General features: G+C 43.2%; 4 protein-coding genes across 6 annotated transcripts; 1 reads left to right on the forward strand and 3 right to left on the reverse strand.

Moving 5' to 3' along the window:
* Positions 1–1,793: 1,793 nt before the first annotated feature.
* On the reverse strand, positions 1,794–7,156 carry LOC101780826. 3 transcript variants are annotated; one of them, XM_022827124.1, is made up of 5 exons: positions 6,928–7,156; positions 5,034–5,288; positions 4,680–4,756; positions 3,060–4,278; positions 1,794–2,736 (listed from the first exon to the last, which is right to left on the reverse strand). In XM_022827124.1, the coding sequence occupies exons 2-5, from the start codon at positions 5,188–5,190 to the stop codon at positions 2,114–2,116; spliced, it is 2,076 nt and encodes a 691-aa protein (XP_022682859.1). In that variant the 5' UTR covers positions 5,191–5,288; positions 6,928–7,156; the 3' UTR covers positions 1,794–2,113. The 3 variants fall into 3 exon arrangements, with proteins under 3 accessions (XP_022682859.1, XP_004968211.1, XP_004968210.1); XM_004968154.2 differs by having other exon boundaries at positions 2,913–4,278; XM_004968153.2 differs by having other exon boundaries at positions 2,913–4,278; positions 6,725–7,156.
* Positions 7,157–10,398: 3,242 nt separating this feature from the next.
* Positions 10,399–14,316, reverse strand: LOC101781761 (very-long-chain enoyl-CoA reductase). Its single transcript, XM_004968157.3, has 4 exons — positions 14,126–14,316; positions 13,937–13,976; positions 10,866–11,620; positions 10,399–10,781 (listed from the first exon to the last, which is right to left on the reverse strand). The coding sequence occupies exons 1-4, from the start codon at positions 14,192–14,194 to the stop codon at positions 10,713–10,715; spliced, it is 933 nt and encodes a 310-aa protein (XP_004968214.1). The 5' UTR covers positions 14,195–14,316; the 3' UTR covers positions 10,399–10,712.
* Positions 14,317–15,555: 1,239 nt separating this feature from the next.
* On the reverse strand, positions 15,556–16,543 carry LOC111257310. The gene is made up of 2 exons (XM_022826628.1): positions 16,397–16,543; positions 15,556–16,083 (listed from the first exon to the last, which is right to left on the reverse strand). The coding sequence occupies exons 1-2, from the start codon at positions 16,541–16,543 to the stop codon at positions 15,556–15,558; spliced, it is 675 nt and encodes a 224-aa protein (XP_022682363.1).
* A 3,161-nt stretch (positions 16,544–19,704) lies between these two features.
* LOC101782441 (geranylgeranyl transferase type-1 subunit beta) lies at positions 19,705–27,863 on the forward strand. Its single transcript, XM_004968158.3, has 20 exons — positions 19,705–20,052; positions 21,213–21,288; positions 21,356–21,414; positions 21,506–21,645; positions 22,183–22,238; positions 22,316–22,392; positions 22,492–22,537; positions 22,702–22,826; positions 23,054–23,121; positions 23,207–23,294; positions 23,398–23,537; positions 24,008–24,014; positions 24,495–24,646; positions 24,776–24,887; positions 26,027–26,134; positions 26,610–26,663; positions 26,834–26,904; positions 27,028–27,109; positions 27,205–27,301; positions 27,403–27,863. The coding sequence occupies exons 1-20, from the start codon at positions 19,897–19,899 to the stop codon at positions 27,471–27,473; spliced, it is 1,785 nt and encodes a 594-aa protein (XP_004968215.2). The 5' UTR covers positions 19,705–19,896; the 3' UTR covers positions 27,474–27,863.
* The last annotated feature ends 61 nt before the right edge of the window (positions 27,864–27,924 follow it).

Consider the following 27,924-nt stretch of genomic DNA (forward strand, 5'->3'; position numbering starts at 1 on the left):
TTTTTGGACAGGGACGCCACCCCCGCCTGTGTCTCGCAGTAAAATTACATGCCCATCAGAGTAATAGCAGCAGATTATACTTTTTTTACGGCACCGTGTGTGTAGCTGTAAAAAATGTTTGATTAGACTAGAGCCTTCTTGAGGTGGCGCGCATGCACATGCCCTGAACTGCACGCAAGCATGTCGCTGTCGGGTGGCAACAGGTTAAAAACCAGTCCTGCCCTACCATGCCCGCATCATTGACTTGCTGGGAATTTGCATGCATTGTGTATTTGTGTGGTCTCGTAGAAGACCAAAAAACAAACGAAAAGAAACACGTACACCAGTGCTTTCCTCTCCTACAACAATTGATCATATGATTCTCAGTTTGATCACAATTTTTTGGTGCCCTACGAATGAAACGTCACTGTCTTGAAAAGGAACAAAAAGGGAAAAAAGCAACAGGCCGGCCATTGCCGCGCCATTCGGCTGCTACTGCACCGTGCTGCTGGGTAGGCATGTGCCTACCATATTCCCTTCACGGGCTTTACCTCTTATCCATCCATTTGCTATCTTTTCTCTGTTTGTGCTGTGCTGTGTTTCAGCAAAGGAGGAAGAAATCATGTCAAACGGGCCTGCTCGTGGATAAGATTTTCGCTACGAATCGTTTCGTACAGGAGGTGGCGAAAAAGTCTTCTAACGCTTCTACGAGTAGATCATGTCCCATGTGTGCCGTCTCTGCAGTGCGTGTGTGGGCGTCAGGTACTGCCACCTTCTTGGGCACCATGATTGAAGGCTCTGGAACCATCCTGATGCATGGTGCAGAAAATATCTGGTGTCAATGTCATGCACTCATGCGTGGAAGAGAATAAAAATTTTGAATTATACCTTTTGTTCATTGTTTCCTACGAAATTCGGAGAATTGGAGAGAGATCTGGAGATGTGCACAGGATAACTGAAGAAAGTTCGAGATACGGAAAGGACTCGTTTGTCAAACAGGTTTCGAGTTCAGACTGGCCAAGTGCTCAGACTTCATCAGAGAGGTAGACCTCCCGGGATGCTTGTCTTCGCTTCAGCCTTGTTTTTCACACCCGCTCCCAACTTTAGCACTATGCAAAAAAAAAAATTCCTCATCACATCAAACTTGCGATACATGCATGAAGTACTAAATGTAGACGAAATTAAAAGCTAATTGCATAATTTTGTTGTACTTTGCGAGACAAATCTTTTAAGCCTAATTAGTCAATGTTTGGATAATACAAATACAAACGAAACGCTGCAGTGTGCTACAGTGCTGTAACAGTAATTTGGCACCTCCAAACTTTGACAACTAAACAAGGTCTCAGATCATACCACGTACAAATGTACGGTGAGTCACCCAACTACATACACAGACTTACTGCAGCAAAACCAGCGGTATGTGTACACCACTACCACAACGCCTTTTTTAAAAAAAAAAGAAAAGAAAAAGAAAAGCTAGAGCATCGGGGTTTTTACCTTTGGGATCTCCAAGCTTATTATCTGGGCCTAATCCAGGAGCACCCCGCCCCGAGCAGGAACAATCGCAGTCTGATGACTAGGGCCCATCAGGCTTTGAAGTTTGAACCATCGTCATGGACCGGCTCAGTATATCAGCCCAGAAAAGCCCACATGGCTCAAGTCTCTTTGGCGTCACGTTCATGGCATCAGAGTATCAGACGATCTCAGGAGAATGGATCCGATCAGTGGAAGCAAACTCAGCAATATGCAGCCACAAAATCACCAGTGGTTTGAGCAGAGTAGAGCTTTGTAAGCGCTTTTTTTTTTAGAACCGATTCACGAACTGCCATTTCTTTCTGCCTTTGCCTACCTGACAAGGTGACAAATAATCATATTTATCAAGATTATACATACAAATAGTACTTAAGAACATTTCCTCCATTCATTTATAGTAACCAGCATGCAAAACTTTCTAGCACATGAATTGAATTCCTAACACCTAACAACAGTACTCCCCAATCCCCAGATTATGTTTTCCTCCACCGATGCAAAAAGAATCTGTAGTATGTACATCAGAATGATTCCAAGCCTTTGCTCAATATAGAATTCCTAACCCCCCAAAAAATGTAACGGGACAAAAAATAACTAGCTAGACTCAAAACTCTGCAAGCTGAAGAACGAGCTCTGTCAGAAGCTTGTCAAACACAAAGTCTGCCACCTTGTTCCCCATATTATCAGCATCTTTCTCAAAATTCATCCAGTGGTCGCTCTTTGCTAGGTCCTTCGACAAAATACTGTCGACTTCGATGCTTGACCATGGTCGTTCATCTAGACGACAGCTCACTCTAGACCACAACTCCTTGAGGCCACGGTGTCCCACGGGTTTTGGTCTACCGGAAGATGAGAACCAGGAGAATCTGGACTTGGAAACAGAATATTTCTTGTAGATGTCGAGCAACGCTTCGTTTGTCAAATCAAACAGAAGCAACTGATCAGTAGATATATCAGTGAAGTCACATACTGCTGCAGCAGCTTCGTAGTGTTGGCAATCCTCTTCTTGGAGAGCTCCGATATTCTGTGCGTACCATTCATCAAGTAGTATTTCATTGCTGAAGCTCGACTTCTTGAATATATCCTTCACATAGTTGAACTCTGCTTCGTGGATTGGATCTACTTCGAAGCCATTCAGGTTGCCAAAGTCACTTTCTTGCACAATATCAGTGTCAACTGAAACATCAGCATCATTTAAATGGAGAATTCTTGGCTTCAGTGATGTATCTGCAAGAGGCAAAAACAAAGAAAATGTAAATAAAAGAATTGTAACTAGTGCTTGCAACAAGAGTAGCGCAAAAGTAAATTCAAGATCTAGAAGTGTTACTGTCACTGGTGATTTTTTACACTAGTTTAATAACTGGGCCATGATTATGTTTCTGAATACTAAATATAAATCTCACCATCCAGCAGTGTATATTTCATCGGACTAGCAGGATCATCTGAGAAGGCCACGTCAAGAACAGATATTGGACTTTCAGATTCTTGCTTGCAACTTAGACTTATGTCAGCTTCGAATTCGTGACTGGGATCAGGAACACAAGAAGTACCTTTTATTGATTTTTGAATCTGGAACGCGTGCATTTGGTTGTCTTGAGAAGTTGGTGTTTGTTCTTCTGCAATGTTGGTGTACTCTGAAAGAAGAGTAGTGCATGAATCTGCTTGTACTGAAGAGTGGATCTGAGCATCATGACAGGTTTCTACATGCTCTTCTAGGATGCCAACTTCTTCTGACATTGAATGGGCAGCACACAACTCAAATTCAGCTGATGAGGGAACCTGATCATTATTATCACAGGTTGCTGCCTGTTCTTCTGAAGTATCAACGACTTCTGAAGGTGAAGGAACAATATAAGAATCTTCTTGAGCTGAAACAGCAACATCACCCTTTTCCTCATTCATGTGTTCTTCAAGAAAAGCAGGTTTTTCAGGGTCACCAGCAACTACATCACCAGAACTGTCATCCATAGTAACTTCAGCATCTCCATCAGCATCAGTTTTCTCTTGAACATGCGGTGCCAAGGCATCTTCTGCAGTTACAGGATTTTCATCTAGTCTACCCAAACCTTGTGATCTGAGTTCAACTTCAGAAGCTCTTTGCAATGAAGTCATGACACCAGGGGCGTCCAGAGAATGATCCCGAGTAGACTTAGAGCTAGTCAGTATTCTTTTGGATTCACTACTTGAAATGGCATCAAGTAAACGAGAGTAATCTTCCAAAGATTCATTGAGTGAACGTGAACGCCGAAAACCTTGATTTACATGCCTCTTTGCAGCAGTACCAATATAAGGTTTCAGACCATCCCTATCATACGTGGCAGAGGCTGATCGGGGGAGACCTTCACTGATTATATCTCCGCACACCTTCTTTCCATAAGGGACCTTATGAAGAACTCCATCCATTGAAATGCTACGGTGGCTCTTTCGCTTCACACGACTGTCATCTCTTTTTAGGAGCAGTGAAGAACTTAAATCACTAACACAACCATCTGGGATGCTAGATGTAGAATGGCGCAAGTTTGTGTCGGTAGCATTTTGTAGTGACAATTTAGTACTATGTGAAGAGCCATCACCACTGGAAGCGGATTCACCATCAATAACATATTCGTTGCTTTCCAAATAGTGTATCGAAATGGTGCGCAATAGCTTTGGTGCAACAGGAAGCATCTTTTCTTTCTGACCTTCCTTTCCATATAATTTCTTTAGAATAAAGGACCTCAAACTAGCTTTACCAGAATTCTTTTTTGAGGCCTTCTGTTTTTTTCTAATCTGGAATAGAAATGAAAGGAATAAATTAAGTTAAACTTCAAATGGTTCAGTTGTCTGTTTAGGACTGTGTAGTTTTAGAAGGCACTTCTATATACTGCTTGTATTAAACACTACATGCATGTATCCAAAGAATATATGTGTATACTAATGCCAACCTTACAGCTCCGCAATAAATGCGTAGAAATAGTAAGCAGACAGTTTCAGAAAAAATAGTACTCATTTGAACTAAAAGGGAAAAAACGGAGGGCGCGGCAATGCATTTTTAAGTGCTTAACCATCAAGCAGCAAATAGGAAGTGAAGATGGTTTATTGATGACAGACCAGGAGATCATAGAAAAATAAAAATAAGTATTATTCAAGGAAAACACGATTTTAAAGTAAGGATGGGTTATTCGACATACTTCAGTATTTTTCTCATCATCCATGGTGCCACTGTCTTCGTTTTTCAATGGCGCATAGCAGCTTCGGCGTCTACCTCCTACATTGATGAGCATAATTTCTATAATTATTATTTGTTCACACGAATTCAAAGTACAGTTTTGGTTAAGTCCACATAATGACAAATAAATACCAGCACTGAAAAAGCGAAATAGTAACCAGTTATATTTACATTGCATCATTATCTGTACAGGTTGTCTTGATGATCAAACATAAACAGCTTCCAATATATGAATTCTCAATTGCACTCCACTACCTTATGCTAATATCCAAGTCCATTTCACAAGTATCAAACAATGAAGGACTCGAGAACTTACCACCACTGCTTTTCCGCTGACCATGTTTCTTGTCAGCTAGCATCTTCATGGACCGCAGGCGACCCCGAAATCCAAAGAACTGAAGAATGCCCCATCGGCACCCATGTAATTCCTTGCCATAGAACGCGGAATCCTGGTGGTGCAACAGCTGGGCCATTTGGTGTTTGCTCGCCAGCAAAGAAGAGGGGTGGTTCCTTATGAGCACCACCCTTGCAAAATAAGGGACAGGCCTTCAGCTTTGCTCAACTTGCCCACCTGTCATGAACAGACTGTCCGCTGATTAACAACCTCGCAGATAACACACCTAATGCCTTTCCAACCTGAATAAATCATTGCCTCCAGACCATATTGAAAGGCGTATATGCACCAGACAAATTTAATACAGGAAAAGATGGTCTCCAACCAAAGTACCAAACCCACAATATTAACAAGCTAAAGTAAGATAATAATGCTGACAAAATGCACAAAGTAGCATAAAAAAAATCATTTGCACCATAATCTATGAACGTGCAAAAAAAGCCATCTTAACAGGGCTTTTCGACCTTTTCCTAGACTAATGAACGAAAGATGCTGACGCAACACTCCTCTTCCCAGAAACACGCAGGCAGAAATCCACCAACTGCAATGGAGGCATTTATTAAGACAGACCAAATATAAGATATCTTTCCATATCCGTGTTAGTTAGTGTATCCCTTGCTAATGAATACTCAGATTAGCGTCTCCATTGCTAATGAATAACTAGGTGATTATAGAGGAATGAAAGGTATATGCCACCGAGATAAAGAAGAAAATAGTGATTGTAAGTCCTTTTTTAACAGTATACAATTCATGGACAAACATCCTCAGTACAACAAAAAGGGGAAAATTAACACGCACAAGAAACAACAAACGGAAGTGGGTAAATTTCTCATGAGTTAACAATAAAAATGTCTACCTAAACATTACTAACAATTGAAAATTGAGGGGCAAAAGAAAGCAAAGCAGAAATGTGAACCTATACTATAGCATCACAACCCTTCTAATAAAGAACTAAGTCCATTGAAACAGTGCTAAGCTACATAATTTCTTTCAACTTCTAAGGGAAATTTCCCGCTGTGAATTAAAGGGCAACCTTTTGTAACTGTACTGGCTAATAGCCTAATATAATCACCACTTCATCAATCAATCAAATCATGAAGTGCCAGAAATCCATCTTCAACAAGTTCAAGGGGGAGAAAAAAAAGGCACCAGGATGATTTCTCAATGCTTTCCAAGAGCGAGAAAATACTTCAGAGGAGCAAATACATGACTCTACAATCCACATGTACCTCGAACCATGAAAAGGTAAAAAAAATAAAAATAAATCACCTTTCAGCCCCATGTCTCCAACAGGATCCAAAAAACGTGACAAGATTTATGAATTAGTGGTTACTGACCCGTCAGGCTTAGGACTCGAAAACAATCATAATTCATAAGCAGCAGGGAATAATCCTGATGGGCATACAAACAGAAATGAAAAGCACTAAACAAATTTCAGTCGGCAGTGCCTAAACGTGACATCTCTAAACATGCTCTCTACGATCCAAACAAAAACGACGAAGAGAAAAGGCATCTCTTCTCTTCCCAGCAAAATCAGCGCGGAACGAAACGCAACCAAAGCACGGATGAATAAAAACGCGTCCTGAAGAACACGGATGGAAAAACAAAATCACCTCCAGACTCGTGAGCTGACAGCGTTCGCAGCACTCCGACTCCTGTTGGTCGATGAAACCAGCAGAAACGTATGGACGCCTTTCCACGAACAGATTAAACGCGCACGCAAAGCAGCGCCGCCATGGAACCCAGCCACCCAGAATTCGCGAAACACGCAGCAAAAAAGGGCCCAAAGATTCGCTTTTTCTCCTCCGAAACTGACCTTGGGTTCATACGACGACGGCGCCGCCTGCAGACTCAAATCTGGTAGGTTTTGAACCGAGGATCGGAGACTCTGGATTCTGGAAGGAGGGAGGAGTTGGTGAGGAACGAAACGGGAATGAATTGAGTATGGAAAGAAACGGATGGATCCGGGAAGCGAGGAAGAGGAAATGAAAGGGGGGTTTCCGTTAAATTCTGGTCCGTGGCGGCCCCTGCCCGGATGCCTGGATGGCGGGTGTTGGTAGTTGAAAACTTCCGCCGCTTGGACAGTTAGGTTTTTATTTCTTTTTACGAGGATTAGTTTATTTTGTTGTTGTTTCTGTTATATAGGTTAATCCTAGAATAATTGTGACAAATTCGGCGGTGAAAATATGGATTCTTTTCGGTTTGATCTTTGTACGTTAATGGTGATTTGATATCGTATGGTGATTTGACATCGTATATCATCGTATGAATGATTTTTATAAATCAGCCGTGGGAAGAAGATCGTGATTAGGAATAGTGGCGGTGTGTCTTACTCGTCTATGGATCCACCAGAATATTTGACAACCTTAAATATGAGATTAGATACCGAAACGCATTTGACATGAATATCATGGCGCAGGATGACGTAGCCTACATGGAAAGACAGAAACTAGTCGAGGATTAGTAAAATCCTCGTTGTAATTGTAACCAACCGACTTGTAACCCTACTCTCAGCAATATAAGATGAAGCGGGGACCCCCTCTAAAGCAATTCAATCCAACCAACACACATGACGTAGAGTATTACGCAATCTAGCGGCTCGAACCTGTCTAAATCGTGTATCTGTGTTTACCTTCGAGTTAACCAAAACACTACCTTGAGCAACCCTTGCTGAATTTAAACACTGACAGGGTTGTAGAGAGCGTTTCCAACGGTGAGGTGAGGGTATAGGAGCCTTGCACATGTGGTGCTAGGGGCGGCAAGTGGAGAGGCCTTTGCTCCGTGGATGGTGACGATTGTGGTGTACCGCTGAAGGTAGGAGGCAATGGCGGGGGGAGAAGAAGACACAGCGGACGAGCTAGATGAAGAAGAAAGAGAACCCACCGTCTGATCAGGATCTAATATAAGAAGTGTTCTTTTATCCCCATGAAAGAGGTTATTTTCAATCCCTTGAATAATAGCATCATCTTAAGGTCACTAAACTGCATGTCAGCATATGTTCCGGCTTGTTCACGTATATGTGCATGAATTATGCATAGAAATCGAAAGGAAATAACTTTATATAGTTTCTTTTAAAATTATCTAACAAGTTATAATAGAAATTAATCTGAACTCACGAATTCTTCTTTTTAAACACGAACTCATGAGGGTCTATGATTGAAATTTGTCTCTTTCTGTATCTATTTGCTCTAGCATCATCTTAGCTTAGGTGATTAAACTTAAGCTTGTCCTGAGAACTAAATCCAAAAGACGATGATATATGGGATGGTGGCTATCATTGTCAACTGCATAGCGAGCAAACTAAGGACACCAACAAACGCATAAAGCAAGGCAAGGTATGGTGAAAGTACATAGAACCGCGTTGTCGTCCAGCCAAACGGGCTTTATTGCCTGGCTTTTGGAGTGATAAAACCATTTGCTTTTGTGTTCCAAAGCCTCATGTTCCTCCTTGAATTCAGACCCCTTTTCGTAGACTTCACCGTGCGTACTACTCGTTGGCATCGTGGTGGGCCAGAGGAAAATGTCTGTGTGAATTTGACCCCTCCCAAGAGATTTTTTTCCCAATTAAAAAATCAGCGAGTAATGATTTCAGAAGAACAAGTGAAGGGTAAAAATACCTAGTCAATGCCTGCAGCAGTGCCAATCAGACTTGGCATGATTTTTGGCTGATTCTTATTGGCTGCGAAGCTATCATTGGAGTGTCAAAGGTAGGTCTTCATCATGAAATAAAAGAAATAAAAGAAAATGGTAGGAAAGGATAAAGTTGGGCGGTCTTGTGCTGACCTTTTCAATATCCCTTGCTTCCTCCATATAAATTGCATTATATTCCGGGCTCTCTAAAATGTGTCAATTTGCAACTTGGCATTAAGGTACAATTACCTTGCAAAAATAAAAAATAAAACAGGGTTAACATGAAATCAAGGTACGATTACCTCGCAAAAAATAAAAAACAAGGTACCTTCATCAACCAACTTCTAGTGAAATCATCCAAAAATTCTTGTGGAATCCCTACTTGTGTTTTGTGAAACGGATGAGAAAGCTTCAGTCCTTTTTGCACAACAACTGAACTCCCATCGACCATGAAAGGCGTGAACCAAGTATGTGTCTAACTCTCAATTCTCATGTGAAATTCTCGTGTGAAGTCAGCTTCGAGATCGCTGCCACAGCTAGTGATGTCATAAAGAGTTCTCACTTACCCATGACTACTTGTGATGGGCATGCTGATGCTTGAGCATCTTTTGGGCTCCGACTGCTACTACCAGTGATGGAGCATAACGGAAATATAATGTGATAAAGTCAACCTTGGAATCGCTACAGACATTCTAGGGTCATATCTTGCTCAAGCTGAACTTTTCAGTGTACCGATCACAAAGAAGTTTCAGAAGCAAATGACCGGATCAACCGGTCAACCCGGTCAAACTCCGACGATCCTTCATCATCCGATAACCTAAAGAAAAACAAAAAATAAGAAAAGAAAAAAAATCCTAAGATCTTGTGGCTGTGGATTCTTTGAGATGACCTGAAGCGTCAAATGGAGCATGGAAAACTTCCAGTACAGATGTCGGAGCTGAAAGGCTGCCGTTAGAGACGACACTGCAATTGACTGGTCACTGCTCTCCTACCTTGTCGCTTTGCAGCCGTAGCTGACAATACAAGCAGTACGGGTCAGTGGTCGCAAGAGACCGGCTACAAGGGAGCACGCCGTGAACGAAAGTGATGGTCAGCAAGAAAGTTTCCGGTCTAATTGGTGTACTGCCACCAAACGTCTTAGGTCTTACGCAATTCGTTTGTATGGGGATAGGGGATTCCTTCATAGAACATAATATAATTCTAATATTGATCTGTACCAAAACAATGTCGTAAAATAATGCTTAATGTCACAAAAATAAACATTTTTTCCTTGAAAAGAGAGCTGTGTGACACACAATTCATTCATCATGGTGAGATCTGGTAGTAATTGACCCCATGGACATGGAGGCCCATACTTGAAGCAAAACAAAATGGGGCCTGCAGAACGTCCACATGTGCAGTTGCGAAAGAATTCTATGTGCTTGGTCTTGGTGACGAGGATGGCAAGCTCAAAAGTAGATGTCGTTGGTACTCAACATGATAGCTGTGCCATCTAGGAATCCAACATCACCGGAACCGCAAAAATCAGCAAGAAATCATTCGCCATGAAGCTGCCCTGTATGCCGTGCAATCAAATTGACGGCAACAATGTCAAGCATCAGGATATGCAAGTTTCAGATGAGATATGCAGGATCATAGGACAGCAATGGCAAGCATCAAAATGAAGTTATGTTTGCATTTACTTCTGCTTGGACAAATGGGGGCGAAAAGAAGCTAACATCAGATGAACCTTCCAATGTATTACTATTACGACAGGAACACATGACATTGTGACAGAATATCGAAGAAAAATTTAGCATCCATCTTTCGGATTAGAAATTTCAGACTCCGGAATCGAAGTTCCACTGGTACAAGGCGTGATTTAGTACAAATGTTTGCATGGTATTCATGACTTGGAACTTCTTCTGAACACTGGAACGCAGAAGGTATTGCATTCGTGACAGGCCAGCAGCAATCGCAATCATCACCTCTTCACAGGAATGGAGGGAGAATCACCCAGCGGCGAGGATACTTCGGCCTCCCGTCCTTGCCATCAAACAGCTGCAGAAGAAGCATTGTCAGTAAAGATATGAAACATGCGTGGTAATTGGTCAGTAAAGCTATATCAGGGGAAGCACAACTTGCCTTCTTCAAGCGGCTGTGCTTGCCTAGCGCCCAGTTGGTCATGATGCTTGCAGCCACCACGAGGAAGATGTAGCCTGCTACAGTCTGAGTAGCAATGTTGAACCCAACCCACTGGTAGATCTCGGTGGTGTAGTTGGCGCAGGTCACAATGTTGAACAAGAAACCACGAGGGATCTGGTAACCACCGCTACCACTTGGGCTTCTGAGGTTCCTCAGCAGGATGTGGCAGTAGAAGTTTGCAATCTGGCAGATGATCCCGAAGCCAAACCCAATCTTCATCTGCAGTTCACTCACTGGGGTGTAGAGCGGGTGGTTGCAGTAGTAAGCGATGTAAGCGCCGAAAGTCCAGTAGTAGGCACAGTTCCTGAAGACGTTTGACAGAGGTGATGTCGCGTGGCTGAAACGGTGCACGAAGAATGTCTCCATGATCCTCTTGAAGTAGTGGAAGCACCAGTAGTACATGGCATAGGTCTGGACAGGGTGGATGACCCGTTCCCCCTCGTACCCAAAGAATTTGTAGACAGGCAGATAATAGAACATGGGGTAGATGATAAGAGGACCCAAGTACTCAAAGAAGAAGAGTGTGCTGTAGTAGACTTGTGGGCCTAAATCTTTGAAGACTACAGTCAGTGACCCGGAACCCTTCTCACAGTATTCTGATAGGCTGGCTTTTGGATTGAGGACAACTGGCTTTCCACCTTTTCCAGGTTGAAGAGGGAGGGTGAGCCGCTGTCTAGCAGGATAATACTTCTTAGCTGCATTGTGCAGAGACAAGCAGTTAGCAAACCGTACATCATAAAGAGAAAAACTGTACATTAGGAGGAATGTGTGCCAGGAGACAGCAAAACGAGACTAATACATGATCAAATATTTTCATCCAACCCAGACACAGTTTCATACTTTCATCCAACCAGATTGACACAGAACATTTTAGTAGATGCAAACTATAACATTATTCTCAATATTACCAATGAGTGGTACAAGCTTGAAGTTAAAACAGTATCCGGTTGCATCCAATAAAACAAACTACACTTAGCTTTGCAGTAACCTGACTCCTAATTTTAGAGATCTTGTAATGATTACTAGACCCACTTAGAAAGATACCAGTTCTCCCTTCTCAGTCACCTTTTCTGGTTCATATACCTTTGGTAGAGCATCATGAAGCTACTTTAGAATATGTATACAAGCTGCAAATTTGCATGCCAGTTTAGGAAGTGTTTGTTATTCCGACACATTCAACCAAATCTGGAAGTAAATTAGCCCTATGATTCAGGTTTAAAAGTTGAGGGCATATAATCACACCACTGCAAGTTGCCATATTGCAGCTCAGCAATCCATGTTAGTAGCATTTGAAGCATTTAAACTGCACTGCATAACCACACATGATGATATACTCTAGTCTCACCCAACCACATGGTGCATGCCAGGAAACCTTCTTTAGTGGTCCAACATGAACAATAAGTGCTTGTGCACACCACCTCAGGATAATATTATGGTAAGTAAATAGACTAACATGCAGATCTACTACACTATGCAGAGTGTACAACTGAGAAGGCGGTGCCTATAAATGTGACAATAAAACCATAAGGGCACAAGATGCATCTTAAACTTTTATCACATGTGAGGCTAAGATGTGATATTTCAAGAAGTAAACATGGCTATGCTCATCGACAATGCTCCAGAAGGTTAACAATTTAACATACAGAAATTATAATCCTGACAGCACTTGGGCTTGAAAAAACAGAAAACAACGTATAAAGAAGGAATGTAGATCTTAAAAATACTTTCTGGTTCTGTCAACCAATAGCAAGAAGGTTACATTAACCCCAGAGGAACAACCATATTAAGGAGAGCATTTGTGCAAACTGCAGAGTACATACTTTTCCTATTAAATGTGTTTTTGACATAAACAGCTATGCTTACATACTTTGAATTAAACAGTGCTGAACATTATGAACGTTGATAGAATGCAGTACGGAAGCTATTTCCAAATACAGTTGAAAACCCAAGAACATGTCCCAAAACCAACTTCAACAATACTGCTCAGCTACACTTCTTCCCATCTAATTTGTCCCTTAAGATTTCTTTTTCCACAGCTCACGAGTTACAAAAGTGTGTGCAATTTTTTAGAGAAGAAAAATAAAAGCCAAAGGTTGTGAGTTGATGCTGATGGCCAACTCCCTCCTACCTAAACAGATCCTAACGACCTGTAGAACCAAAATCCCAAAAAGAATCCATACCAAACTGGGCAACTAAGGAGAGCAAGCATTTAAAAAGATCCAAGGTTAACTAGAGTTGTTGACATGTGGTCGTGTGGATTGAATCACAAGCTGGGTATGGCTGCAGCATAGTATTGAACGAGTTGTTTGCTAAGTTAGCCTCTTCAACCCTATGAATGCTAGTGCAAAGCATCATGTATCCACTACAGCTTCCCTCACTTTTCCTGTTTCCTTGCAAGACTGGAATGAAAGACTAACACACAAACTGCATACCAAGTCACCCCTAAGCACTATTGTGCCCAAAACACAGAAAATTACAGAGAGCAGGATAAACCTGCCATCTCACAGAAGCATCTGCACTTAACTGGGCATCAGATCAGGCAATCACTGAAGCTTAGAATTTGCTAAAAAAAAAGTTTGCAAATTGAACGCACAGGATTTTTTTTTTAAAGGCAATGATGCGGTTTATAGTAACATGAAGCCTCTAGAATAGAAGGCTATTAGGCTACAGATTGAATTGTTAGCAAAGCAGCTAACTTGATCATTTCCTTCCCATATTTTCTAGAATCAACACAGCAGCACTAAACTATTGGTCTATTGGAAGAGCATAAAAGGTACTTGTACGTGACCCCTGCAAAGATTACTAGCCGCAACTAGAGCAGGAAGTGCCCACAGATTCTTACTTGGCAACGACACTGGCACACAGCAAGCAGCTCAAGTTCGTTCATAACTCCAGAACACACAGAGTTGTTCCTCACAAGTCATAATGAAACACAGCAACGCATAAATGGAATACAGAAACTGCAGAAAGCGCGAGCAAGAGGTTAGATTTTAGCAAGCGAGTCCACTTACTCCTGGCATGGATGGCCTCCTGCAGATCCGCGACCTTGGCCTGCAAACGGGGCCGAGAAGGCAATCAAAATTCAAACCTTTCCGCGAGATCTTAAACCCCAACGAGGAAACAAAACCTCCCCCCAGGAAGGCAGGGCAAAGGAACCCAACCCCCGGCCGGAATCAAGAGCCGGCGGCGGGAGCACGTACCGAGTCCTTGAGGTCGATGCCGCCCTTGACGACCTCCCGGCCGCTCCGGGACACGACGGTGACCTTCATCCCGCCCACTCCCGCTGGTGGAAGCAGCAGCAGTAGCGAGGCAAGGCGTGGCGGTGTGGCCGAGGAGGAGGTGTGGAGAGGAGGTGGAGACAGACGGGGCGGCGAGGGGGAGTGGACGGAGGGAGGTGGCGTATTTGATCCCGCTGCGCGGCGGGGCGCGGGGGCTGGGTGGGCCCGCGTGCAGGTGGGGGGCGTTGGACCCACCGGAGTTATGTGGCTCAACTTCTTGGTGTGGACCGGGTCCATGGGCGTCCCTGAGCAGTGTACAGTTGTATAAAACTCGGTGTACAAGTTGCGAAGCTTGTGAACAGTGAACTTGTTGTTCAAATTCAAGCTGCTCTGCTGATGATCCAGGTCAAATGCTAGCATTCTCCTTGGTAAAAAGGTCGGTCGAATCGTGCAACACCGTTGCAGTTGAACCGTAGACTGATGTTTTTGTTGGAACGGAACTAGTACGGTAGAGCATGCGATGCATCATTGTCAGCCGGTGCATGGTGGACCGGGTGCACGTGCACGGGAGCAGGCCATCATCGGCGGCGAGCGGAGTAAAGAGGCCCGCAGGGAGGGAGGCTGACTGCTGCTGCTTGGCAAGTTGGTTGGTTGGGGAGTAGAGCGAGCGGCCCAACGGTCTTCCAACCTCGACTGACCCCGCGCGCGCACGCTCTTGCCGTGCCGCTCCATCGATCCCGTGTCCTTGCCGGCCGGCCGCGGTCCTTGGTGCCGCCTGCACGTCTGCTGTACTTAGAATAATCCCAGTTCAAATTTTATAGTGCACATAAAATACAATGACACCTCAGCATATACGATGACATGGTAAATTAATTAATGATGCCATAATCCATCTCCGACGCACGCTAGCCCACTACCCGAGTCCTTGGCAAGGCGGGGTTCTGATCTGGCTGGTTCACAAAGCACTCCGGGCGTATGAGTGGAGGGCCAGCATAGATGACCAACGCTTCATGCGAGCCAAAATTTGGCCCTACCCGTCAGCCCACGCTAAGAGCAACTTCAACAATAATCTCTACTCCAGGACTCCTACTTTCTGAGTAGGAACTCTTCCTACTTTTCTGAAGTCTACTTTTTGCACACAACTTCATGGGCCTCTACTTCTCAACCCCTACTTATTTTTCTCTTCTATTTTCGTACATACTCTACACATAATCTTTATTTTATACAACAACATTTCAAATAAAATATTTATAATGAATACAAATGAACCATATTTAAATTCATAATTTCAAACACCACGATTGAAATTCAAATTTATTTTTTCCAAACATAAAAACACATAGTCATATAGAATTAGGATCATCTCGCAACATGGTGCACAAAAAATTAGGATCACACTGCAATGAATCATACTAGCTAGCGCTATGATGTGCCCACAAATGTTCCACGAGATCATCTCGAAGCTTCACACGAGTCTCCTTGTCCTCAATCTCAAGATGTATCTTTAGGAAGTTCTCAATTACAAGTGGATGGCGATGTTGGTATTCCTCTGGCCTGAGCACTTCACCACCATCTTGATTATAGTCGTAATCCACTTCTTCGTCTCGCTCATTCTTAATGATCATGTTGTGCAAGATAACAGCAGATGTCATTATGTACCATAAAGTGTCCTTATCCCAAAATCTAGTAGGACCCCTCACCATAGCAAATCGTGCTTGAAGGACACCAAATGCTCTCTCCACATCCTTTCTCACCGCTTCTTGAGCTTTTGTAAACTGTACTCTCTTGTTCCCTTGAGGATTGTTATAGCTCTTCACAAAAGTTGCCCAAGTAGGGTAGATCCCATCTATAAGGTAGTATCCCATGGTGTACTTGTTACCATTGATCACGCACTCACGGGTGGTGATGTCCCTGATTTTAGCCTCTGAAATAGTGGTGACCTTTGTAAGACATTGATATCATTTAGAGAGCTCGGAAGACCAAAGAAGGGATGCCAAATCCACAAATCTTCAGATGCAACAGCTTCAAGGATCATCGTTGGCCCATCCACATGTCCTAAGTATTGTCCTTTCCATGTCGTTGGGCAATTCTTCCATCTCCAATGCATACAGTCGATGTAACCAAGCATGCCAGGCTATCCCCTCTTAGTGTTCATAGCCATCAACCTTACAATGTCCTCAATAGTAGGTGGCCTCAAGTACTACTCCCCAAACACCTCAACCATAGCCCGCACAAGTGGTGAAAAGCCTCTACCATGGTGCTCTCTGCAATCCTCACAACTTCATCCATTGAATCAGCTGGAACATCATATGTAAGCATGCGGAATGATCCAAACACCTTTTGTAATGCAGCTGCACCGAGAAGACCTAATGCATTTTGGTTTTTGCTTGAAGTAGTCATCGTGTGCCTCCACACCCTCCACTATGCGTAAGAAAAGGTCTTTTGACATCCTAAACCTCCTTCGAAAGAATTTGACATTGTATACTGGAGGATCTGTGAAATAATCAGCCACTATGCGCAAATTGCCACTAGATATGTCCCTAAGAACTACCTAGCATCCAGAGACTGAACCTCAACGCTTCCTCTTGCGCCTCTCATGGTCTATGTCGGCAAGCATAAGAATTGCAATGAGGTCATCATTGTCATCATGGTCAGACTCAGATTCGGACTCATATTCATCCTCTTCCTCCCAAAATTGATCTATGAGATCATCATTGTCGGAGAACACTATCTTCACAATTCTCTGAAAATTGCAGATCCGAAAATGTCATTAGTTTCAGCAAGTTTAAGAATTATAACTTGACAAGGCACTTAATGAACAAAGCACTCAATTATCCAATGGTATATGCAACAGGAAAACATAGTAGGTAAATTGACAATAGGAGTAAACATTTTGTTAACTAGTTGTCTTTCTCAGGTGATGAGAAGAAGTTACGCATTGAGTAAGCAAAATTGAATGGGTGCATGTACTACTCTTAAGCTCAACATAAATGATGCTCATGGTGGAGATAAACTGGAAGTGCAGTTATGGCTACTTTCATTTCAATCTCACCAAACTGAACTTAGCAGTTACGTTCAACAACTGACCAATAATTTTTGGTTAGGATGTTCAGTTCAGTCACTTCAGTGGCTACAAAGGAAACTAGAGTACTCGTTTCTGCCTGACACAGAGTAGCATGGTTCTACTAAACATATAGATGGGGAAAAAACTGAACAAATAATACAGAACTGCTATTGTCTATTGCTAAGATATATCAAAAGAGATCAGGTGCATTACAAATAAAATTGATGGACAAATCGCATTCACATTCAGAAGCTCATGCGTTCACAGTTCAAATTCACATATGCTCGTTAATAGAAGTTTTCATCCACACATACAAATGGTACTGAAAAATAGAAGAAAAAAAGAGAGAGAACAACTACCTTGGGACAAATCAGGGTCGGCTTGTGAGGGGCTCGGCACTAGTGTCGCGTGTGGTGGATGAGAAGCTCAAGGCCGGCAACACGTGGGGAAGAATCAAGCAACGCTCGAGGCCGGGTTATTGACGGCAAAGGGATGACCGGCAGTGCGTGGGGCAGAAGCGCTCGGGGCTCGACGACAAGTTACAGCCGCACGACGGGTCGCTCTTGCAGCTGCGCGATGAGCGGCTTTGAGCTGGGCAACGTTGTGTCACCGGCAGCGGAGGGAGGACCCCGAGCTCCAACAATGCGTGAGGGTAGAGGGCTATTGGGGTGCGCGTGGGGGTGGAATCGATCTGCCGACAAGTAAATTTCATGCGGTGACAACAGATCCGTTGTTGTGGAGGTCAGAGGGGGCTGGCCGGAGCCCGTGGTGGAGGTCGTAGGCTAGCGGCACTGGGGGTAGAAGCGAGCGAGGGAGAGGAAAACGAAGGCACGCGGGTCAAACAGAAGAAATGACCGAGTAGGGGCCTCCCTACCCACCCGTGGGACAAGGGGCTGGAGCGGGGGATTTGGGTGTTTTCCTACTCTAGGGACCCGAGTAGAGACCCTGCTGAAATGGTTTTTTTGCCCTCGGTCCTTACTTCTTGAGTAGGGGCTTGTGTAGGATCCTTGCTAGAGTTGCTCTAAGCTTTCGGTCGCGAGACACTCTGTGGCAAATGATTCGTTCGTTCACGGTGCTCCAGGCGGGAAAGGCTGCACGAAAGGCTAGGCTCAGTCTGGACTGAAAAAAGTCAAGTTTATTTTGAACTGAAAATTTATGCTCACATAGCCTCATGGGCATTATCGGGTTAAATTTTCGAGCTGGGCTCGAGCTTCCTTTTCTTTTTTTCGAAAAATAAATGGAATTAATTGATTGGACGGGTTTGAGTTGGCCCGACTTTTTCTTCGAGCTTAATTTTCGTTGACCACGTCCGGCCCGGTAGCTAGCATGGGTAGGCCAAAACCCACCAGGCTCAGGTCAGGTCAGGTCGGACTGGGCTCGAAATGCTCGGGTCTAACTAAAGCACCAACAATTCTCCCCATACAGTCCGATATAAAAAGAAATGTATTATAATTCTAGTTAAGAAGCTCGCAATTGCATGGGATTCCAAAGCCTCAGATTACAAAACAAACAAAGGTCTAAGAAAGTACCATGGCGTACTGCGATCAAACAAGTTTTAGAAGTCATCTAAACACACCCTTAGACAGGAGAATCAGTTGTTTTGGTTCAGCTTATTGCCTTCTGCAGCCAACAAATCGTGGCCGCCAAGCGGGTTTGCGGTTAGTTTTGCTACTTTAGTAACTAATAGTCAGTGATTAATTCTTCTAAATCGTACGGGCCTCGTACACTTTTATTAGACTTTTGTTGTCAACTAGACATACAATGTTGCATAATGATGAATGATGCACCTCTGTGCCTCATATGGATCACATATAATCTGAAAATATTTGATGATAATGAGTCTATACCGGCAATCTCTCAAAAATACCTGAGGGTGGATTCAACACAAGGGCCGGGTGCTCAACACCCCCCCACCCCACCCCCCACCCCCATATGGACACACTTTGGTTCTGCATTCACCAATGAGGATAATAAATAATCTTGAGTAAATAAAAAAATAGGTTTAACATGTTTGCGATTTGTCTTTCAAAGTTTCGTCTTGTTGTATAATATTAATTTTTGTTTGAATTGAACTATCAAAAAAAATTATAAAAATTATTGCAAACTCCAATTCTATCACTAGCTCAGAATGGATCTTCTTTTCAGTCTAATGTCACGCGGTAAGTTTTCCAGGCTTAGGATACACAAAAGATGCTAACGTATTGATAGTATTGATGTGCAAAAGAGTTCCAAAGTAAAACTGAACTCTATTTTCTTTGATAATCTACTCAGGCTATTCGATTTTCTGATGAATAAATACGTAGCGTAGGAAAAGACGCTTCCGCTAGTTTGTTTGTGTCCGCTTCAAACTCGAAGCATAATAATCCAAATTATACTCATGTTTGCTTCAAACTCTGAGTGAGTAAGGATTAGGAAGCATGCAAAATTTCCCTGAATTCAACCCAACCCAATTACCACTCAAGTTCGACCGGTGAAGCGGCGAGTTCAAGTCCTAACGAAACAGTTCGCGCACGGCCGGGCGCTGGTCCCCGGTTCTTGGCACCATCGGTCCATCGCGGACCAAGGCAGTCAGGCAGCGGATCCGGCCGCGGCGGCTCCGACTCCAGCGGGGTCTGGAGAAGCGAGGACGTTGGTCAAACAGGATCTTGGAAGCAGCGCCGCCGGCGGCGGCGGCGACGAGGAGCCGGAGATGGGGATGCGGGATTTTGCGCGCGCGCACCACGTGGCGTTTTTCGATGCCATGGCCACCGAGCTCCCCGACGACTATGCCTCGCAGGAGGTCAACCACCTCACACTCGGTTACTTCGCCGTTGGCGGCCTCTCGCTCCTTCGGGAGCTCGACCGGGTAAGATCCCGCCTGCTCCGCCGCGACGCGCCTTCTATCGTTCCGCTCGAACATTTACGCGAAAGTTTATATGTTTCGTAATTTTATTCTTCCAGTGGATGCGCCTGCTTGCAAAAAATTGGATCTTGATTGTACTTGGTAGGGCGTCCGGCGGTTGTTTTGATCGCAGTTAGTGTAGCTTATATGCAAAATACTCCGTAACATAGATCCAGGCGGCAGCAGATCTGTGCCTTTGGAAATGAGGATATGGCTGTATAACATTCTCCTCCCGAGCAATTAATAATTTTCTTGGAAAGTAGCTTTTAGATGGTAGGCTGGTTAGAAGGTGGTACCTAGGACAAGGAGGTAGAAGAGGAACATCCAAAGCTTGTGACAGAAAGAAAGATGAAAGAATTATAGATCTCTTTGCAATTTATTAAATGTCATTAAATTGGGACAATGAGTACAAGTAGTATTAAATAAATTAGTTGAAGAATTCATACTGGTAGCACAAGTAGCATTCATAATGATAAATGTAGGAGGTTGCAAATATGAAGATAGCGATAAATGCAAGAGGTTGCAAGTATGGAGATAGCGGAATACCACTTATATGGACGGATGGATGGCCGGGTGGACTTCTCAATGTTTCCGAAGGCTTCTATGAGTGATGTTATCATCTGACCTGTTAGTTAATTAGTCTATTCGTGGTGGTTATGGCCTTACAAGTTACAAGTGACTGAGACTAGATCACTAGAGGATACTGTTTACCTCTTCTTGACATGTACATGTCAGAACTATGTTCACCGTGATTTGATTCATGGGAAATACATGTTGGACAAATGGAGCCCATGTGATGTTGACTCTATAGCAGCAAAGCGGCGCAAGCCGCGATTGCCCTTAATGCCGATCTTGTAGTCTAAATTTTCCCTGTCTCTGTTTAGGCAGCATCAGTTGCCTGAATGCTTTGTGCAGTTGGTTGCTGCCTATATGGTTACTGACTAAGTCTATCCTAGTCAATTTTGATTGCTTATGTGAAGTATGATAACCTCAGATTCAGCATAGTCAGCTGAAGGAGTGAAATGTAGCCTACAGTACTCTTTCGATACCTTGATTCTTCAGTAAGAAGTAATGTGATAAACTGATTAATTGAGAAGTTGTGTATCTGCTTTTTTTTGCTTTAGGTTAACAAGGATGAAATAGCCAAATGGGTTTTGTCTTTTCAAGTTCATCCTGAGGCACATGGTGATGAGGACAATGGTAAGTTTCCTTGATAATTATTTCCAGCTGCAATATGGTCATTATGTAACAATTCATATGTTTCTAGGGCTGTTTTATGGATTCTGTGGTTCTGGATCAACTAAGTTTCCTTTGCCTAATGTGAAGGTATGGGTGGCAAATGCTTCTAGATTTTCACATTTGTGTTTCGATAGTTTTTTCCCCCAAAAAAATATCTTAAAAGCATGCTCTGTTACAGGAACCTTGCCACAGTGGTAGTCATCTTGCAAGCACTTATTCTGCCCTCTCTATCCTGAAGATTGTAGGCTATGATCTAGCAAATATTGATAGCAAGGCACTTCTATCATCTATGAAAAAGCTCCAGCAACCAGATGGAAGGTAGGTAGATTCAGTCTCCCATCTCATGATTACTAGACTTGTACATTGGCCCTGGAAGTATCTATGCTCCAACATCTGCTCACATTATCAAGAGAATAGCTTCACCTACCTTACATTCTCTTTTATGATTTTTGTGATGTCCTGCAGTTGGTTCACATCCCTGATTGTATTTGAGGTTCAGGAATATATATGTTTGCTACCTTTTTCATATGCTGCACTCAACTTTTTCTCTGCGCCCTGAAAAAAATAGGTAGGGGGCTAGCCCCCTGCCGATCCGCTCAAAAAAAAAAAACTTTTTCTCTGCGCCCAATTTATGTTCTCTTGACTCTTATTACTTCACATTAGTTGATGCCACACGACAGAATATTAGGATGCTATGATCTGAGTGATGCATGCATTCTAGGTGGTTCTTGTCTGTGCATATGATCTTGCTTATCAGTGAGCTTTTGATTGGTTGTTAGTCAGCTAGGAGGGCTTCGTTTTATGAACAACATGTCTTGCTTAATACTTGGCTTACTTGACAAGCACCTTTTGTAGCTTCATGCCTATTCATATTGGTGCAGAAACGGACCTGCGCTTTGTGTACTGTGCAGGTGAGGATCACTGCCCTTTGTTCACGTTAGTTTGAATCTTTTTGTTGTAACTTAGCGTATATGATCTGTCTTTTCAGCTGCAATCTGCTCAATGCTAGGTGACTGGACAGGAATGGACAAGTTAAAGGCAAAGGAATACATTCTTAACTGCCAGGTTGATTTTGAAAATGTAAAACGTACCGCATTTTGCATTCAGATAGCAAAGGCCATACATACAGCTGCAATGCCTAATTCTTGTTGCTATCATATGCAGTCATATGATGGAGGCTTTGGCATGGTTCCTGACTCCGAATCTCATGGTAAGGAATTTTCATTTGACCTTTTTTGCTTTACCTACTTTGTTTGTCATTGACATTTGGAAGTTATCATTTGATTATGTGGCAGCTGAGTTTATTTAATATTTTCTTGCTACTTTGCAATGGATTTTTGGTTCTAATCATTTGTCTTTGCGTTAGTGAGTCAGGTGGAGGAACTTTTTGTGCTGTTGCAGCTCTTCATCTAATGGGCTTTCTGCAAGAAGATTTGGCATCTAACTTACGAGATTCTGCCTCTATTGACATACGCATGCTCCTTGAGTGGTGTCTACAGGTTAAACTTGGGCTCAATCACATCTCTGCAATTATCTGTCAAAAATTGCCCTCTTATCTGATTTATAGCAATATAAGATATTTCTTATCCACTATGTGTAAATATGCCCTTTTTTACCCATGGTGGAGAAAGAATTTGAAAACGAGTAATGGAAAAGAAAGCGATGAAAGGTTAATCGCCTTTACCACTGTTGAACCTTACAAAGTGATTGTGCTATTATTGTGCAGAGACAAGTGACTGATGGAGGATTCCAAGGGAGAAGAAACAAGCCCAGTGATACCTGCTATGCTTTTTGGCAAGTATATTTCACCCATCTGTGTAGTTGCCTGACAAGCAACAAGAACTCTGGCTAACGTTCTTGCTTCCATTTCACTTGATAGGGTTGGTGGTGTACTGAAGATCATTGGCGCTTACCATTTGATTGATCGTTGTGCTCTTCGGGAATTTTTGCTGACCTGCCAGTCACCTGTAATAACCTAAGACCACTTCTGCCAACTATAAGTTGCATTCTCAGATTGGTCAGTTTGCTCTTTTTTTTTCCTTACTTGGTCTTTGTTTGATGGCACAACAGTATGGAGGCTTTACAAAATTTCCGCACATTCGGATCCCAGACATCTACCATTCTTACTACGGCCTGGCCGCCCTTGCCTTGTTGGAAGAGGAAGGGCTCGAACCCCTCTGCGTTGAACTGGGGATCCTCTCCGCTGCATTGTAGAAATTTGCATTTCTAGCGAATCTGATTAGTCTATACAGTGTTTTTGAAAGTCAAGTCTTGTAATGTAGTACCATATACAGGCTATACAGCTGAAAGCCGAGGAAGTAATTTACAGATGGAGTAAGTTGGTCTGTTTTTTATCAGTGTGCTTCTTTGGATGGGCAGATCATATAACAATAGTTTTGGGTGTTCTAAAGATATGTGATAGTTTGGCTGTAAAGGAGTGCAATGGACATGCTAACCGAACTGTCATCGTCCCAGTTGGTTGAGCTAATTGTTGACAGTTGAGTTAGCTGAACGGTTTTATTATCACTTGGAAAGCTACACGAATGTTCGATGTTTCTTTTGCATCTGTTTGGCATAACTATTATATGACTTTCGAGTACTGACGTGAACAGCTTCATGTAGCATAGTTCATCACTACTTTATGTTTCAGTTACACTTGCACTCTTCACTTTTCTTTCAGAATTCCGGTAAAAAAAGAAACATCTGGAGCTCTGGATAAAATTAACTACTGTTTTGATCACAGAATTACCATGACATTGAATATAAAGATTGATGACTGCTCATGGAGGATAATAAAAAAAAGATGTAATTTTTCTTGGAGAGCTGCTGAAAAGAGGAAGAAAATAGAAAGGGCATGTTCATTGCACTGTGTGACAGAGGATTGCTGGTTCACACGGACGGGATTGGCGCGGGCGGCGGGCGGGCAGTTATGCAGCTGCAGCGGCAATAACTCCCCCGCTGCCCACCGGCTCACCTGTCCTCCATCGGCCCCGATCCGATCCCCAATTCAATTCCAAATTCAATCCGATCCGACCAGTGGTTGGCCCGCCGCTGCCAGATCGAATCGAACTCCCCCGTCCGGTCGTCCGTGCAGCTCACCGCCAAGACGCCCAAGCTTATTACGCCACCCGTTCTGGTGCGTGCGGCGTGCTACTATAGCGAGGTGAGCACCTGCACCCCTGTCGGAGCAGCCAAGGACATCCCCGTCGCGGCGTCTTGTTCCTCCACTCCTCACTGCGGCTCCGGCGATGGCGGGCGTCGGCTCGGCGCTGCGGCGGCTCTACCTCTCCGTGTACAACTGGGTCGTCTTCTTCGGATGGTCCGTTACCTTACCCCCGCCGCCTGCTCCTGCTGTTCTTGGGGTTCTTGATGGATCTTTCGCGTCTTTGCTTCGTTGGCCGTTTCTTGGTCTGATATGGGGCGTTTCTTGGATCTCGGGGTCTTGCAGGGCGCAGGTGCTGTACTACGCGGTCCTGGCGCTGCGGGAGAGCGGGCACGAGGCCGTCTACGCCGCCGTCGAGCGCCCGCTGCAGTTCGCGCAGACCGCCGCCATCATGGAGGTCTGCATTTTTCTTCCTCCATTTGCATTTAGTGTTGCACTTCAGTTCTTGCTTTGTCACGGTAAAGCTGTAAACTTGGCGCAATTGGGTATTTTTTTTTTCAGCTCATTAGTTGTAGTCTGGGTCTACCCATGATTACTGCTGTGAAGTTTGGGTAAGGAACTAAGGATACAGCCATACAGGCAAAATTTTCTTGGGGTTGTAGGCAGAAAGAACTGCAAGTCTGCAAATAAAAAAAACTGATATGTATGTTAAAAGAGATGTTACTTGGGGCTGTAGCAAACCACCGCGGTATTCAACTTCAGTGATTTGGCTTTGATGGACTAGATGAACTCTGTGAAATTTCTTCTAGTACCGTAGTTCAAGATTCAGTGTTCATTTTCATTTAATTGTGCACTTCAGTTCTTGATCTGATACAGTAAAGCTATAAACTTGGCGCAATTGTAGATTTTTATTCAGCTCATTAGTTGTAGTCTCTAGTCTGGGTCTACCATGATTACTGCTGTGAAGTTTGGGGTAAGGATACAAGCAAAATTATATTGGGGTTCTAGGCAGAAAGAACTGCAAATCAACAAAATGATATGTATGTTAACAGAGATGTTACTTAGGACCGTAGCAAAATACCGTGGTGATTCATGTTCTGCCATTTGGTTTCGCTGTGCTAGATGAACTCTGTATGAAATTTCTTCTAGTGCCATAGTTCATGATTTAGTGTTCATTTTCATATAATTGTGCGCTTCAGTTCTTGCTCTGACACAGTAAAGCTATAAACTTGGCGCAATTGCGAATTTTTGTTCAGCTCATTAGTTGTAGTCAGGGTCTACCCTAGTAGGATTTTACCGCTGCGAAGTTTGGGTAAGGATACAAACAAAATTCTCTTCTTGTGGTTCTGAGCAGAAAGAACTTCAAATCCATTGAACTTTTATGCATACTAACATAGATGTACTCAGGGCTGTAGCAAAATACCGCGGTGATTCCACTTCACTGATATGCTTTTTCTGTGCTAGATGAACTCTGAAATTTCTTCTAGTGCCATAGTTCAATATTCAGTGTTCTTTTTCTTAATTTCTTGCCACATGGAGATTTTGAGGTACTTAACTCTCTATGTTTCTCTTGTTGCAACAATAATGGTGGGACAGATTCTGCACGGCCTTGTAGGGCTGGTGAGGTCTCCAGTCTCTGCAACCCTTCCTCAAATTGGATCCAGGTTGTTCCTGACATGGGGTGTGTTGTGGAGTTTTCCCGAGGTAATGTCCACTAGCAAGTGTTCGTGTTTCTTATATGATGTATCCATTCTGTAGAAATATAAAGACATGTATTATTTCGTTCATGAACTTCACAGCTTCTATTTGTAACTTTGAACAGTAAGTTAGATACCTGTTTCGAAGCATGGCTGTTTTGCTGGGACCTTGAATTATGACATGGTCTATCTAGGTTTGAGAGCATTTGCTAGAAATAGAGAACACATGTACTTGATGATGTTGTGACATTTAGGACAAGTAGTTCGACATTAGCCAATTCTGTAGGTTTTATGTCTGATATAATGGAATGTGTAACTATGAGTGAGCATTGTACTGGTGACTAACCTGATAGAGCTGATATGCAAGCATATTAGAAAACGATCAATAGTGCTCTTATCTTTTGCATCCCTTTTTTCCAATTTTGTTTCATGGAAAGTAAACACCCACTTGGTTTCTTGACAATATGGACCTTGTTTTGCAGACCCAGTCCCACATCCTTGTTTCCACACTGGTCATCAGCTGGTCGATCACTGAGGTACTTATTACTTGACGCGATTCTCCAAAATACTCGCTCGAAATTCCTATAACTCACAACTCAAAATGAAGTGCTTAAGCACATGATGCTAAAACCTAAATAGTAGCATCTTATTTTCACCATTTTCTGCATTTCAAAGTAACCTTATGAGAAACTGTTGTTTACTGCAGATCATCAGATACTCCTTCTTTGGGATGAAGGAGGCGTTTGGATCTGCACCTTCATGGCTCCTGTGGCTTAGGTTAGTACTTCTCCTTCAGAAAAGGCATCTCACAATTCGCTCCAAATTTAGAGAGGAGTTTTATCAATACCTTTTTCCTTCAAAAGTGTTTCGTTTCATTTTTGTGGCACTGATTGCTTGCAGGTACAGCACCTTTATGCTCCTGTATCCTACTGGTATCTCTAGTGAAGTAGGCCTCATATACACCGCATTGCCTTACATGCAGGTAATGGAAACAACTAAAAAATGAACAGCTCCATATTCATCATCTTATAACCATCTCTCTTAACTGTTTCTTTTTTATGGGTGACTAATTTTCAGGCGACAGAGAAATACAGCTTTAGGATGCCTAACAAGTGGAATTTCTCGTACGATTATCTCTACACATCTATTCTTGCCCTCGTGATCTACATTCCAGGTAACCCTTCCCTCCTCAATTGCCGCCCGTTTTGATACCAACACTCAGAAGCAATTAGGGTCTTACAAGAAAGCATATTGTTTCACTTTGGATGGCTGCAGGAAGCCCGCACATGTTCGGCTACATGCTCTCGCAGCGCAAGAAGGCCCTGTCGAAGGCCAAGACTGCGTGATGCTGCTCAAGAGCTTTGTAGAAGGGCTCGTGTGATGTCAGAATGTGTACCTAATGGCTCGAGTTTCCAACTCTTTCGGTAGAAGTTAGCGATTGGGGGGGGGGGGGGGGGGGGGGGGGGGGGGTTGGAATGGAACTTCGCCATGAATTGCCTGATCAGTACGTGTTGTTGATCCAAAATCGCCCATAACAGGGTGAATTTCCATGTGATTTGGTGCCTATGTTTGGATTAATGCTTATCCCTCATATATCTTGCTAGATGTGCTGTTGTACTGTGTCGCTCGGATTTGGACAACAATACATGATTGGTTGTCCAGTGTCCACGAACTTTTTCCTTCTTGTGCCAGTAGTATCATCTACTGCCTTTTCAGTAAACATTTTTATGTCTTGAGACGGTGACACTTGAATGGATATGAGGGGGTGTTTGGAAACAACCTGCTAAATTTTAGCAA

The sequence above is a fragment of the Setaria italica genome, chromosome V, assembly GCF_000263155.2.
Source record: "Setaria italica strain Yugu1 chromosome V, Setaria_italica_v2.0, whole genome shotgun sequence".
In the NCBI taxonomy this organism is placed as follows: Eukaryota; Viridiplantae; Streptophyta; class Magnoliopsida; order Poales; family Poaceae; genus Setaria; species Setaria italica.

Coding starts and splice junctions, on each gene's coding strand:
- LOC101780826 (XM_004968154.2), bottom strand. CDS start 5,190: ATGGCCCAGCTGTTGCACCACCAGGATTCCGCGTTCTATGGCAAGGAA. Junction 4,757..5,033: donor TCAGCGGAAAAGCAGTGGTG/GTAAGTTCTCGA, acceptor TCATCAATGTAG/GAGGTAGACGCCGAAGCTGC. Junction 2,737..2,912: donor GAAATATACACTGCTGGATG/GTGAGATTTATA, acceptor TGCCTCTTGCAG/ATACATCACTGAAGCCAAGA.
- LOC101782441 (XM_004968158.3), top strand. CDS start 19,897: ATGGGGATGCGGGATTTTGCGCGCGCGCACCACGTGGCGTTTTTCGAT. Junction 24,647..24,775: donor TGGGTCGTCTTCTTCGGATG/GTCCGTTACCTT, acceptor GGGGTCTTGCAG/GGCGCAGGTGCTGTACTACG. Junction 26,664..26,833: donor TCAGCTGGTCGATCACTGAG/GTACTTATTACT, acceptor TGTTTACTGCAG/ATCATCAGATACTCCTTCTT.
- LOC101781761 (XM_004968157.3), bottom strand. CDS start 14,194: ATGAAGGTCACCGTCGTGTCCCGGAGCGGCCGGGAGGTCGTCAAGGGC. Junction 11,621..13,936: donor GGAGGCCATCCATGCCAGGA/GTAAGTGGACTC, acceptor TGCACAATGCAG/CTAAGAAGTATTATCCTGCT. Junction 10,782..10,865: donor AGCACAGCCGCTTGAAGAAG/GCAAGTTGTGCT, acceptor CTTCTTCTGCAG/CTGTTTGATGGCAAGGACGG.
- LOC111257310 (XM_022826628.1), bottom strand. CDS start 16,543: ATGACTACTTCAAGCAAAAACCAAAATGCATTAGGTCTTCTCGGTGCA. Junction 16,084..16,396: donor GGATTGCAGAGAGCACCATG/GTAGAGGCTTTT, acceptor TGTCTTACAAAG/GTCACCACTATTTCAGAGGC.